The 12,158-nt window shown below is 44.9% G+C and overlaps 1 protein-coding gene across 1 annotated transcript in view; it reads left to right on the top strand.

Annotated features, from left to right (window-relative positions):
- ABHD12 (abhydrolase domain containing 12, lysophospholipase) overlaps window positions 1-12,158 on the top strand; it is a 46,541-nt gene that overhangs the window by 30,701 nt on the left and 3,682 nt on the right. Inside the window, exons 5-12 of the mRNA XM_065630382.1 lie at window positions 793-823; window positions 5,403-5,448; window positions 6,755-6,884; window positions 9,678-9,715; window positions 9,902-9,981; window positions 10,750-10,832; window positions 11,559-11,637; window positions 11,929-12,056. Coding sequence (XP_065486454.1) covers window positions 793-823; window positions 5,403-5,448; window positions 6,755-6,884; window positions 9,678-9,715; window positions 9,902-9,981; window positions 10,750-10,832; window positions 11,559-11,637; window positions 11,929-12,056 — 615 coding nt within the window. The remainder of the gene's footprint in view (window positions 1-792; window positions 824-5,402; window positions 5,449-6,754; window positions 6,885-9,677; window positions 9,716-9,901; window positions 9,982-10,749; window positions 10,833-11,558; window positions 11,638-11,928; window positions 12,057-12,158) is intronic.

Consider the following 12,158-nt stretch of genomic DNA (forward strand, 5'->3'; position numbering starts at 1 on the left):
GGTCTGGAAAGTGGCATTTTGGTTTGGAGGCTGTACTGACCAAACCAGTCATAGTGTGAATGTTTTAAAGTTTTCATATGAGTGCAGGAGTAAATCTACTCTTACATCAATACTAATATTGGAGTGTGGATTAGCCATGTCATGTTGTGGATGTATTTTAAAGCATGTAATGGCGCATTCAGTCTCCTTTCCATTTTATTATCTAGGTTTCACTTTATGAAAAAAAATTAAAGTAAATTCTTCCCCTGGACTTATTTACAATGTTCAACTCTGGTTTTCTCTGCTCAGTCTCTTGCACGTGTCCTTTTCTGCCCATGTGCTTGGAGTCAGTTGAGAATGGTCAGCTGCTTGGGTTAGTGTGGTGAGTTCTGCTGAGAGCATCACATCTTGGAGAGCAGGTGTAGCACTGGCTGGGGCAGCACTGGTGACAGGAGCGCAGAGTCTCCAAAGCCAACAGGGACAGGCTCTTTTGGATGCATTACAGGCTTTGGAAAAGGCAGGTAGGAGAATAGCTTGAAAAGTTTGTCTTTACCTGCTGTGAGAAGTGATTTATAAGGAGAAGTTGACTTTAAAACTGTGTCCTGCATAGCTCAACAAAGACTTGCTGTCTCCTTGAAGCCTGTGGCAAAGCAGTTAGGTGTTTCTTATGTTTGGCATGTTTGTGTTAAACTGGAAGCCCAAGGCAATTGGGAAAGTCTGTTTCTGGAAGCGTAAATGTTCATGTGTTTTTGTTTGTTTTTGACTTTTTTGTTTGTTTGGTGTTTTCTCCTCTTCATGAATCACTTTGGCCAGAGGAGGGGATCACCGTGTGGAGCTTTACAAGGTAAGTGACTGCACATGTTGTCCAAGCAGTTGCATTAACAGACTTGAGCAGACCACTCATTTCAGCCCCCTGCCAACAGGCAGATAGCTCAGGACTCTTAGTCTCCTCTGGATACGATGTGTTTATGGGAACAGGGGTCTTTAAGCTATGAGCACACTTCCCTGTATTAAAAGTTATTTGAAAGGTCTTTACCTTGCTGCTGTTGAGTGTCGGCTCCGACTGAGCTCACCAAATTCTTTGCCAGGAACTTTTACAACACAGTTTATAGGAAAAAGTAAAGTTTTCTTCATAGCTCTAATTTGATTGATTTTGCTAGTATAGTAATTTAAGGTACCATTTAAGAGTATTCTTTCTTGTGTTATCAGTCTCTATATACTCACAATCATAGAATAGAGTATTTTCAGTTGGAAGGAACCTAGAATGATGATATAGTCCAACTGACTGACCACTTCAGGGCTGACCAAAAGTTAAAACATATAAAAGCATTGTCCAAATGCCTCTTAAACACTGACAGGTTTGAGGCATCGACCATCTCACTAGGAAGCCTGTTTGTGTTTGACCACCCTCTTGGTAGAGAAATGCTTCCTAATGTCCAGTCTAAACCTCCCCTGGCACAGCTTTGAACTATTCCCACGTGTCCTCTCACTGGATGCCAAGGAGAGTTCAGTACCTCCCTCTCCACATCCCTTCCTCAGGAAGCTGTACAGAGCAATAAGGTTGCCCTTCAGCCTCCTCTACTCTAAACTAGAAAACCTAGTCTTTAACTGCTCCTCATAGGACATTCATTCCAGCCCTGTCACCAGCTTTGTTGCCCTCCACTGGTAGTATTCAAGGACCTTCACATCCTTCTTAAATTGTGGGGACCAGAACTGCACACAGTACTCAAGGTGAGGCCACATCAGTGCTGAGTACAGCGGGACAATCACCTCTTTTGACCAGCTGTAATGGTGTATTAAACTCCTGCATCCAGATCATGGATAAATATATTGAACGGAATTGGCCCTAGAACTGACACCTGAGGACCAGTTCCCAACCAGCTCTAGCCCCATTCACCACAACCCTTTGAGCTCGCCAGTTCTTCACACAGCACACCACGTACCTGCTCGTCTCACAGTTGTACAACTTGCCCAGAAGGATGTTGTGAGGGACAATATCAAAAGCCGTATTAAAATCCAGAAAAACTCCATCTGCTGCCTTCCCTTCATCCACTAGGCAGGTGACCTTATTGTAGAAGGGTATCAAATCAGTTAGACAGGACTTTCCTTTTGTGAACCCATGTTGACTGTGCCTGATGTTCTTTAAATGCCTTTCACTAATACCCAGTATGATCATCTCTAGGTTTGTGTTTATTCCAGCAGGATGAAACAGGCTGGATTGCTGTCCTACTTGCTGCTGCTGCTAGTAGGCTGGATGCAGTAGGGGAAACCCTCTAAACAGCCTCAAAAGGGAAATAACATCTCTAAGATGTCTCTATCGTTTCTTTCTGAGTGCTTGATTCATGGGAGCAGCTTTTCTCAGCAGCAGCACTGAAAATCGAGGATGTCAATGCTGCACAGTCTGTGAGTAGCAAGTGTCCGAAATTGTTCTTGCCCAGGTCAATGTGTGTTTGCAGACAGTAACCAGAAGCAGGAGCCATGGGGAAGAAGCCAGCAGAAGGAGCAGCAGTGGAGCAGTACCAGATACAAATGTGCTTTGAGGAGCATCCTTTCCTCTAGTCTGGACAAGTGTCCAGTTATTCTTTGCTCAAGCCTGGTTTCCAAATATCACAGTTACCAATGTATTCAGGGTCACTGTGTTATTCTCATAAATTAAATTAATCATGCTTGAGTAATGCAACTCAAAACCTTTTAAAACTGACAACAATCCTGTTGTCTTGGCTACCTTGACTGTCAATGATAGACTACCACAGGCTCCTTCTGCAACTCGTGCTTGTACATTGAGACTTTGGCAGTGAAGCTTTTAGTTGTTACTACACCAATATGCTGGGATAGTGGAGAGCTGATGCGGAGGGTGTTTTTCCCCACTGCATGAGGTTACCCAACTTCATAGCAGCACATGAAACAATAGGCCACCTGATCAGGAAGAGGAAGTTGATGAGGCTTTTTACAGACAGCTGGAAGTAGCCTCAGGGTCACATGCCGTGGTTCTCATGGGAGACTTCAGTCACCCTGACATCTGCTGGGTGGGCAACACAGCTAAGCACGCACAGTCCAGGAGGCTCCTACAGATCAGCGATGACAACTTTTTGACAGATGGTGGAAGAGCCAACGAGGAGAGGTGTGCTGCTGGACCTTGTCCTAACAAACCAAGAAGAACTGTTTGGAGATGTCATGGTTGGGGGCAGCCTTGACTGCTGCAACCACAAGATGGTGGAGTTTGGGATCCTGTGTGGAGGAAGCAGGACAATAAGTAAGACTAAAACAATGGACTTCAGCAGGGTGAACTTTGGCCTCGTCAAGGTCCTGCTTGGAAGAATCCTGTGAGATAAGGCTCTAGAAGGTAGGGGGGTCCAAGAGAGCTGGGTAATATTCAAGCCACTTCCTCCAAGCCCAAGACTGATGCATTGCTATGAGAAAGAAATCAAGTAATGGGAGTAAGAGGCTAGCATGGATAAGTGAGGAGCTCCAGTCAAAACTCAGGTGGAAGAAGGATGTTTGTGTAATGTGGAAAAAGAGACCACCTGGGAGGAATACAAGGAGGCTGTTAGAGTACACAGGGATGCAGTGAGAAAAGCCAAGCTCCACTTGGAAGTAAATCTGGCCAGGGATGTCGAAGACAACAAGAAGGGTTTCTTCAAGTATATCAGCAGCAACATTAAGTTTAGGGAAAATGTAGGTCTGCTGCTGAATGAGGATGGTGCCCTGGTGACGGATGGTATGGATAAGGCAGAGTTACTGAATGCCTTCTTCACTTCTGTCTTTAGTGCTAAAACTGGCCCTCAGGAATCACAGACCCTAGAGATAGGAGAGAAAGTCTGGCAAAAGGAAGACTTTCCCTTGGTTGAGGAGGATCAGGTTAGAGATCATTTAGACAAACTGGACATCCACAGATCCATGGGCCCTGATGGGATGCACCCATGAGTGCTGAGAGAGAGTTGGCAGATGTTATTGCTAAGCTGCTCTCCATCTTTTAAAGGTCTTGGAGAACAGGATAGGTGCCTGAGGAGTGGAGGAAAGCCAACGTCACTGCACTCTTCAAAAAGGACAGGAAGGATGACCTGGGAAACTATAGGCCAGTCAGCCTCACCTCCCTCCCTGGAGAGGTGATAGAACAGCTCATTCTGGACATCTCTCCAAACATGTAGAGGAAAAGAAGGTTATCAGGAGTAGTCAGCATGGGTTCACCAAAGGGAAATCCTTTTGACCAAGCTGATAGCCTTCGATGATGGTATGACTGGCTGGGTAGATAAAGCAGTGGATGTTGTCTACCTTGACTTCAGCAAGGCTTTTGACACAGTCTCTCACAACCTCCTCATAGGCAAGCTCAGAAGTGCAGGCTGGATGAATGCACGGTGGGATGGATCGTGAACTGGCTGGGTGGCAGAGCTCAGAGGGTTGTGATCAACAGTGCAGAGTCTGTTTGGAGGCCTGTAGTTAGTGGGGTTCCCCAGGGGTCAGTATTAGGTTGAGTCCTGTTCAACCTGTTCATCAATGACCTGGATGAAGAGAGTGAATGCAGTGCAGTGCTCAGCTACAGAGATGTAAATCTGGGAGCTAGGCAAAAATCTGTTTGGAGAGAACAAAGAGAACGTTTCCAATGTATGTTGAACACACTCCCATAAAGTAATTTGGATGTAACATGGAATCACAGGCCACTGACTAGAAAGAATCATCCAATACATGTCCAAAATGTATGAAAATTAGCCCAAATGGATCCTAGAGGGAAGTGAGAGAAACAGTCACCATCATAGGAGCTGAATTGCCAGCTTACCTGAACACCCCTCTTTTCTATGTTGTTCTGTTTTTCTCTTTTTTTTTTTTTTTTTCCCTGTACTAATGAGATCCGGACTAGTAACAGGCTGTTAAGATTTCAGTTACACTAGAAATAAAGTGTTTGTTTTACATAAGAGATTATTATTTTTACTTTCTTTGAACAGATTTTGTTAGGGTTACCATTGACTGTAACATAAACCTTTGTGATAAGGTAATTGCATGTTTTGGATGTATACATTTAAGCCTTAAACCTGAAATGGGCTCCTATATGTTATGCTAACATTAATGCCAATTTGAATAATATAAATGAAGCAGTTGTGCTGTTTCACTGGAAAACCTGAAAGTATTTGTAGGGGAAACACCCATAGGATGTTTGTGGATCTTGAAGGCAAAGCTGTTAAAGGGAGAATGAACATCTAAAATAGCCTGATATAAAGCCCAGGAAACAAATGGAGTAAAGCCAGTGAGCTGAGATGATCAGTGTTTGAAAGGCCTTGTGCCTGCTACACCAAAAAGCTGTCATTAATGACTTTACTGTGTTAGGCTGATAATGTTATACACTAGATCCCTACGCCTTGACCTGAGGCAAGAGCGTGGCTACTGTATAGTCTCTGTGATGGGTTTCTGCATGTTTCTCTCCCTGCCAGGTTCTCAGCTCCCTTGGGTACCATGTGGTCACATTTGATTATCGAGGTAGGTGGGCTTCTTTTACTATGAAACACTTTTTGATGTCTCTTTCTGTAGAAGCAACAAAGAAGTTGCTCATTTTTTTTTGATCCAAATGGGGAGCTGTTGTTTTATAAATGCTTGCTACCAGCTAATTAGATTTTGTTATTGCTGCTTTTTTTCCTTTTGGGTATCCAAAGAACTTCCAGAAACTTCTTTCCAGTGCCTTCCTTTGTAGCACTGCTTCCTTGATGTCCAGCTCGGTGGACTCTGGCTCCTGTCTGTCCTTATGCACAGGGTTTGTTGATTTGGGAACTAAGGAGCAGAGGGTGACCCGGACACATATGCTGTCACAGCGTCCAGTTTATGGCATCCTCCAGGTGCCTATATGGAAGCTAGTAACCTTGCCTAGATATAGTCTTTTGTATATTATCTAATTGACTTTCCTGAGGTCACACAGGGAACTGAACTTGCACTTCTTTTTAAAAGCTGATTGATAGGTGAGACAAGATATAGAGCAAATGATTTGCAAACAACTGGTAACGTCCTTGGCAGAAGCCATGACCATTTGGCAGCTCTGTGCCACGAGTAGTCAAGCATTTGCTGCTCTTTTTTTTCCCCCCCTTCTTAGTATTTAAGCCATAGCTGCAGTGTAATGCCACTGGAGATACAAGAAAGAAATTAATCTGTTGCATCTTTATCCAGAAGACATCTGGGAGAGGTTTATTTGTAGGAGCTTGCCCTGTTTTTCAGACTTAAGCGGCTAGAGAAGCAGCTGCCAGTATTAGGTATCAGAATGGATGTGGGTTGCTGCTTAACATAAGATGTGTAGACTTGCTGCAATAGTGATAGAGCCAAAACAATCAGGAGGGTGGAAAAATGCTTGAGGGCATTGATGAAACAGCATGCACAAACTGATATTGCAATGGCTTTGTGAAACGTGCTTGTTTTTTGACTCTAAGCATCCGGTTCTTATGCTGTTAGAGACTCTGCTTACAAATTGGTTACACGCATGCAAAAGCAGGTAAGATTGGGGAGCTGCGATGTTGCAGATGGGTAGGTGCAGGAACACAGTGTGACACTGTTGGAGATCCTGCTTTTGTTTTTGTTGACTAAATCCACAAAAACCCTTTGGTAGCCAGCAGTTACCTTCTTTAAATGACTGTGGATCAATCAGGGCTTTCAGCCCCAAATTGTAGAGGTGCACAGTGAAATAAACAGAAACTGTCTCTGTCCCAGGTCCCTTTGCAGTTGCAGATGGGCTGAGTGGGGAGAGCTGGCTGGCTTTGCTGACCAGTTTGTGTGATTCTCACAAGGACTCTCTGTGTTCCAGGCTGGGGCGATTCGATAGGCAGCCCGTCAGAGAGGGGAATGACGTATGACGCCCTTCATGTCTTTGACTGGATAAAAGCAAGAAGTGGAGACAACCCTGTCTATATCTGGGGACATTCCTTGGGCACAGGGTAAGCATCTAATCTAAGTGGGATTTAGCAGCTTCTGAAAAACATTAAACACGTCAGATGAAGGTGCTGTTTGCTGTTATCCCCAGGCTGGCTTGGCTTGGAGTCTGTGGTGTAATTGCTGCAGAATAGCTTTCCCTTTGCACTCTGTAGAGTGAGAAGGACTACAGTGAATGACTTTGCAGGAATTGATGTTCAACCTTCATTACTCAGAGGGTTACACTAATATAATGCAGATTGACCAAGGGGAGAGAAAGTGGGACTGCACTGTTCTTGTCCTGTGGCGAGCCTGTGTCTGTATGTCCCTCAGAGCAAATCAGGCTTCTCTGATACTCTGAAAAGATTATCTCAGACCAGCTGCACGTGCAGCTTACAAAACATTTGCTCTTACAAAACATTTTCCTCCTGTCCTGGCAAACATGCTATGTGTAATCAGTACTCAGCAGATGCCCACATGACTGCACTGCTGGCCATCAATGAAATTTACATGATCATGCCTGGCACAGGGAAGTTTGAAGTGTCAAGTGCCTTTGCCTGCATGTTTTTAGCTTTCCTTTCTCACTTCCTCCCTTTCCATTGCTGTCTGGAGGTGCTTCATGTCCAGCTGGCAGCATTTGCTCTTACCCCCTTGATTTGCAGCGGAGCAGAGGGCAGATGCAAGAATGACTTTTGAATTGAGCTGTGTGCAGATTAAACTGTTTGAGACCACAACAGCTTATCTTTCTGTCTAATAAATGTGTTGCTGGGATAGAGACATGCTTCAGGATAGTGTGTCTTCATTGCTGTGATACTAAACATCCTGTTTCATTTGAGAGAAGGCAAAGGCTTTTCCTGTCGCTCTTCCTCTAAATTTTTACCCTGTTCAGGATCTCTTTCTGGGTCAGAGCGTGTTCATGACATTTCCCAATGCACTGCAGTCCAAGTGGCCTGACACTGTGGTCCCCAGCTGAGTTCCCTGGTGACTGTAGCCAGCCTGGAGTTTGAGGTTTTGAAATATGCTATGTTTGGGGTATTCAGCAACTTTGGAAATACTATGTTGGTGCAAAAGCAATTGCGGTTTTTGCACTGTTGAAATTTGCCATTTGATATTGCAGTATATTCTTAAATAAATGTGGTTATGTAATACATCATTTTATTGTGCTTTTCTGGCTTTGTTTTTTTGTTACTGACTTATTACTTGCTGTTTATTTTATATTTATTTTAGACTATGGAAATCATGTTAGACAAAAAGCAAATTTGAGCTATTTTCTTATTTGAGTTCAAAATGGTTTGTAAAGCAGCAGAGACAACTCGCAACATCAACAATGCATTTGGCCCAGGAACTGCTAATGAATGGACAGTGCAGTGGTGGTTCAAGAAGTTTTGCAAAGGAGATGAGAGCCTTGAAGATGAAGAGCATAGTGGCCGGCCGTCAGAAGTTGACCAGTTGAGAGTAATCATTGAAGCTGATACTCTTACAACTACACGAGAAGTTGCTGAAGAACTCAGTGTCGACCATTCTACAGTCATTTGGCATTTGATGCAACTTGGAAAGGTGGAAAAGCTCAATAAGTGGGTGCTTCGTGAGCTGACCGAGAATCAAAAAAAAAATCATTGTTTTGAAAGGGTTATCTTCTCTTATTGTATGCAACAACAACAAACCATTTATTGATCAGATTGTGACATGCAGTGAAAAGCGGATTCTATATGACAACCAGTGATGACCAGCTCAGTGATTGGAGTGTGAAGAACCTCCCAAGCACTTCCCAAAGCCAAACTTGCACCAGAAGAAGGTCACGGTCACGGTCACTGTTTGGTGCTCTGCTGCCAGTCTGATCCACTACAGCTTTCTGAATCCTGGTGAAACCGTTACATCTGAGAAGCATGCTCAGCAAATCAATAAGATGCACCAAAAACTGCAACGGCTGCAGCCGGCATTGGTCAACAGAAAGGGCCTAATTCTTCTCCACAACAAGGCCTGACCGCATGTTGCACGACCAACACTTCAAAAGTTGAACGAATTGGGCTACAAAGTTTTGCCTCATCCACCATATTCACCTGACCTCTTGCCAACTGACTACCACTTCTTCAAGCATCTTGACAACGTTTTGCAGGGAGAATGCTTCCACAACCAGCAGGATGCAGAAAATGCTTTCCAAGAGTTTGGCAAATCCCGAAGCATGGATTTTTACCCTATAGAAATAAACATTTCTTGTTGGCAAAAATGTGTTGATTCTAATGGTTCCTATTTTGATTAATAAAGATGTGTTTGAGCCTAGTTATAATGATTTAAAATTCACAGTCCAAAACTGCAGTTATTTTTGCACCAACCCAACAATCCCTGTCCCATTAGGGAGATGCATGGGGGAGACCTTGCTGCTTTCTGACCCAGCTATGGAAACTCCTTGCAGTGTCACCCTGAGACCCTGCTCTCCAGCTGGCTGGAATACAGCACCCATCTGCTTGTTCCCCTCTTTCTTGCTCAGTCTTGGTGTTCTGGGGATAAGAGACTGTCACACAGCTGCAGATATGCTTGGAGCCTGAGACCCACCTTACAGGAGGTCCTTCCAAGTGGCTACATGGTATGCTGCTTCCTTGGACTTGCTTAAATGCAGACATTTGGTACCATTTGAGACAGTTTGGTATGGGAGACCTGTGGGAACACAAGTCGTTGTGGGCTGGCTACCCAGATCTCAGATAGTGTGAGGGGTTGACGTTATGGCAGTTGAGTTGTACCTCTGTCGCCTGCTACCACTAGAACATCGTGCTTTACAGAAGGTCTGCGCCAGATTAAATACTCATTGTTCTTCTTTCTAGGGTTGCAACAAATCTAGTGAGGCGCCTTTGTGAAAGAGGTAAGTCTGGTGGGTGGATGCTCTTCCCACCCAGCCCCCCACTGGCATCCCAGACTTCTGCATGTATTTGCGATTGCGACAAGGCTGTCGTTGGTGCATGACGGTGGCAGCTGCTCTCATGGCAGACCCTGACTTTGCTGGCTATCTGCACCCCTGCATTTCAGCACATTACCTTTGGCTTTTCAGAAACACCTCCGGATGCCCTGATACTGGAATCTCCATTCACCAACATACGGGAGGAGGCGCGAAGTCACCCCTTTTCTGTGGCAAGTATACAGTGACTCTCATGCTCGTGGCCTATAATTAACCTTCAGAAGTGATTTATCTGAGCTAATTTCATGACCTATGGGGCAGCAGTGATATTTCAAGGTGTCAGGGGTAGAGAGGTGCACTTAAGGCAGCAGAGAAGACTGAGTAGTACCAGAGCCATGGGGGGAGCCTGCTTAAAGAAAGCAGAAACTGGGATCAGAAAGGGCAGTAAATGTAGCGATGGGAAGACAGACTCTGCTCTCAGCAGCGGACAGCCTGTTGTGTTGTAGCTCCTCTGATGCAGGAGGCTATTTTGAGGGCTGTGAGCAAAGTGATGGCAAAGCTGGGCTTCTCTTGGTCACTGCCCTGTCCATGTGGCCTGTTTGCGCTTGCATGGTTTCCCTGGTGAGTTCACTCTGGTGTGGCCAGCTCTTCCATCTGGCATGGTTGTGAGTTGACTCTGCAATGAGCAGACACCCAGACCAGGTGTTAGATGTGGTGGGCTGGTGAGATGCCCTGGGATAAAGCTCTCTTCCAGGAAGATTGTTGCCAGCAGCAGCATGATACCTAGAGACCTTGACCACAGAAGCCCCCAGAGAGCCTGCTCTGGAGGGGGCTGGTAAGGTGGGCCTGAAACAGGAGAGGAAAAATAATGCTGGTGGAAACATGGACCATCTCACTGCAGAGAGCCCAGCCAGCAGCCAAGGAATGTTACTGGGATGGCAGTGGCCTGCCCCATTACTGCTGTTTGTATAACTGCAACTAATGCAAATTTTTCCTCTCAGATATACAGATACTTCCCTGGGTTTGACTGGTTCTTCCTTGACCCCATCACGACAAGTGGAATTAAATTTGCAAATGATGAGAAGTGAGTTCCCTTTTTACTGGGATTTCGGGTGTGGCCACAATGAGCCATGGCAACCATCAAGTAGGATAGACATCAGACTGCACACTCTGCTTTCTTTTTTTCTTTTGTTGAAGCATTATACTTGCTGAAGGTATTTCAGTTACTCTTGCAGCCGTGAGTGCAACATGGCTTTGCACCATGGAGCTTGCTCTTTTTCAATTGTTCTTAATAAGGACAGATGCCACAGAGAGCACAGAGACTACTCGGGGATGTGCTAATTTGGTCCATATGATTTTATGCTTTTCAAGTGTGTTACGTATTAAACAGCAGCATTGGCACATTGAAGGTTTGGGAAGATTTCTCTGCTGTGCATTTGCATAAGCCACCCTGCCTGTAATTGTTTCTTTTCACTGAGCCTTTCATTATAGAGAGCCTGAGGATTTGTGAGTTTGCTTTCCAGTACTAAAACCAAACCAGACCTTAAGGGATGATGTTTTGCAGTGGGGTGAACCACTTTTCCCTGGTCTAAGCAGCAAATAGCTTTTACAAGGGTGCCTATTTCACTAGTAAATTTTCTATACATCAAAAGAATGGTGCCCAGATAATAGTGTTTTCAAGATCTGAACTGCAGTTAATGACCCAGAGGACATGTTTGTCATTGCAGTTTCCATGAAAATCCAAGTGTGGTGGTTTTAGAGACTGATAGCATTTCTCTGAGCCTTTGTGACATTGTTTTATCTTTTACAGTGTGAAATACATTTCCTGCTCCCTGCTCATCCTTCATGCTGAGGATGACCCAGTGGTGCCATTTCATCTAGGAAAGAAGGTACATGTGTGGCTCTGCAAACTAATCGGGTGGGTGGAACTGGTATGGATAGAACATCATCTCAGCCAGGCAAAAAGTCAGCAATGGGAAGGTATATGTAGAAATGAATAGCCTGAAGGGACTGTAAGTTCTTTGGTGCCGGCAATATCAAATCAATAGTGAAACAGAGCTAGAGGTAGCAAAGCTGGTCAAGCCAGGGCCCATAGCCCACCCCTGAAGGGAGTGCTGGTTTGGCAGGGGTAGCTGGTTTGGAGTGACACATGTTCCTCACCTGCCTCTCCTTGGACTCAGCTTTACAACATTGCTGCGACATCACAAAGTTTCCGAGACTACAAGGTGCAGTTTGTTCCGTTCCACACAGACCTCGGCTATCGACACAAGTACATCTACAGGAGTCCAGAGCTACCTCGAATACTGCGGTAACAGCACAGCAAACCGGGGTCTCCTCTGGTTTGGGCGCTGCTGGGGCTTGGGGCTTTGGGGCACAGTGTGACATGCTCCCAGGAGCAAGAGAGATTGGT

The sequence above is a fragment of the Caloenas nicobarica genome, chromosome 3 (assembly GCF_036013445.1).
Source record: "Caloenas nicobarica isolate bCalNic1 chromosome 3, bCalNic1.hap1, whole genome shotgun sequence".
NCBI classification, from domain to species: Eukaryota; Metazoa; Chordata; class Aves; order Columbiformes; family Columbidae; genus Caloenas; species Caloenas nicobarica.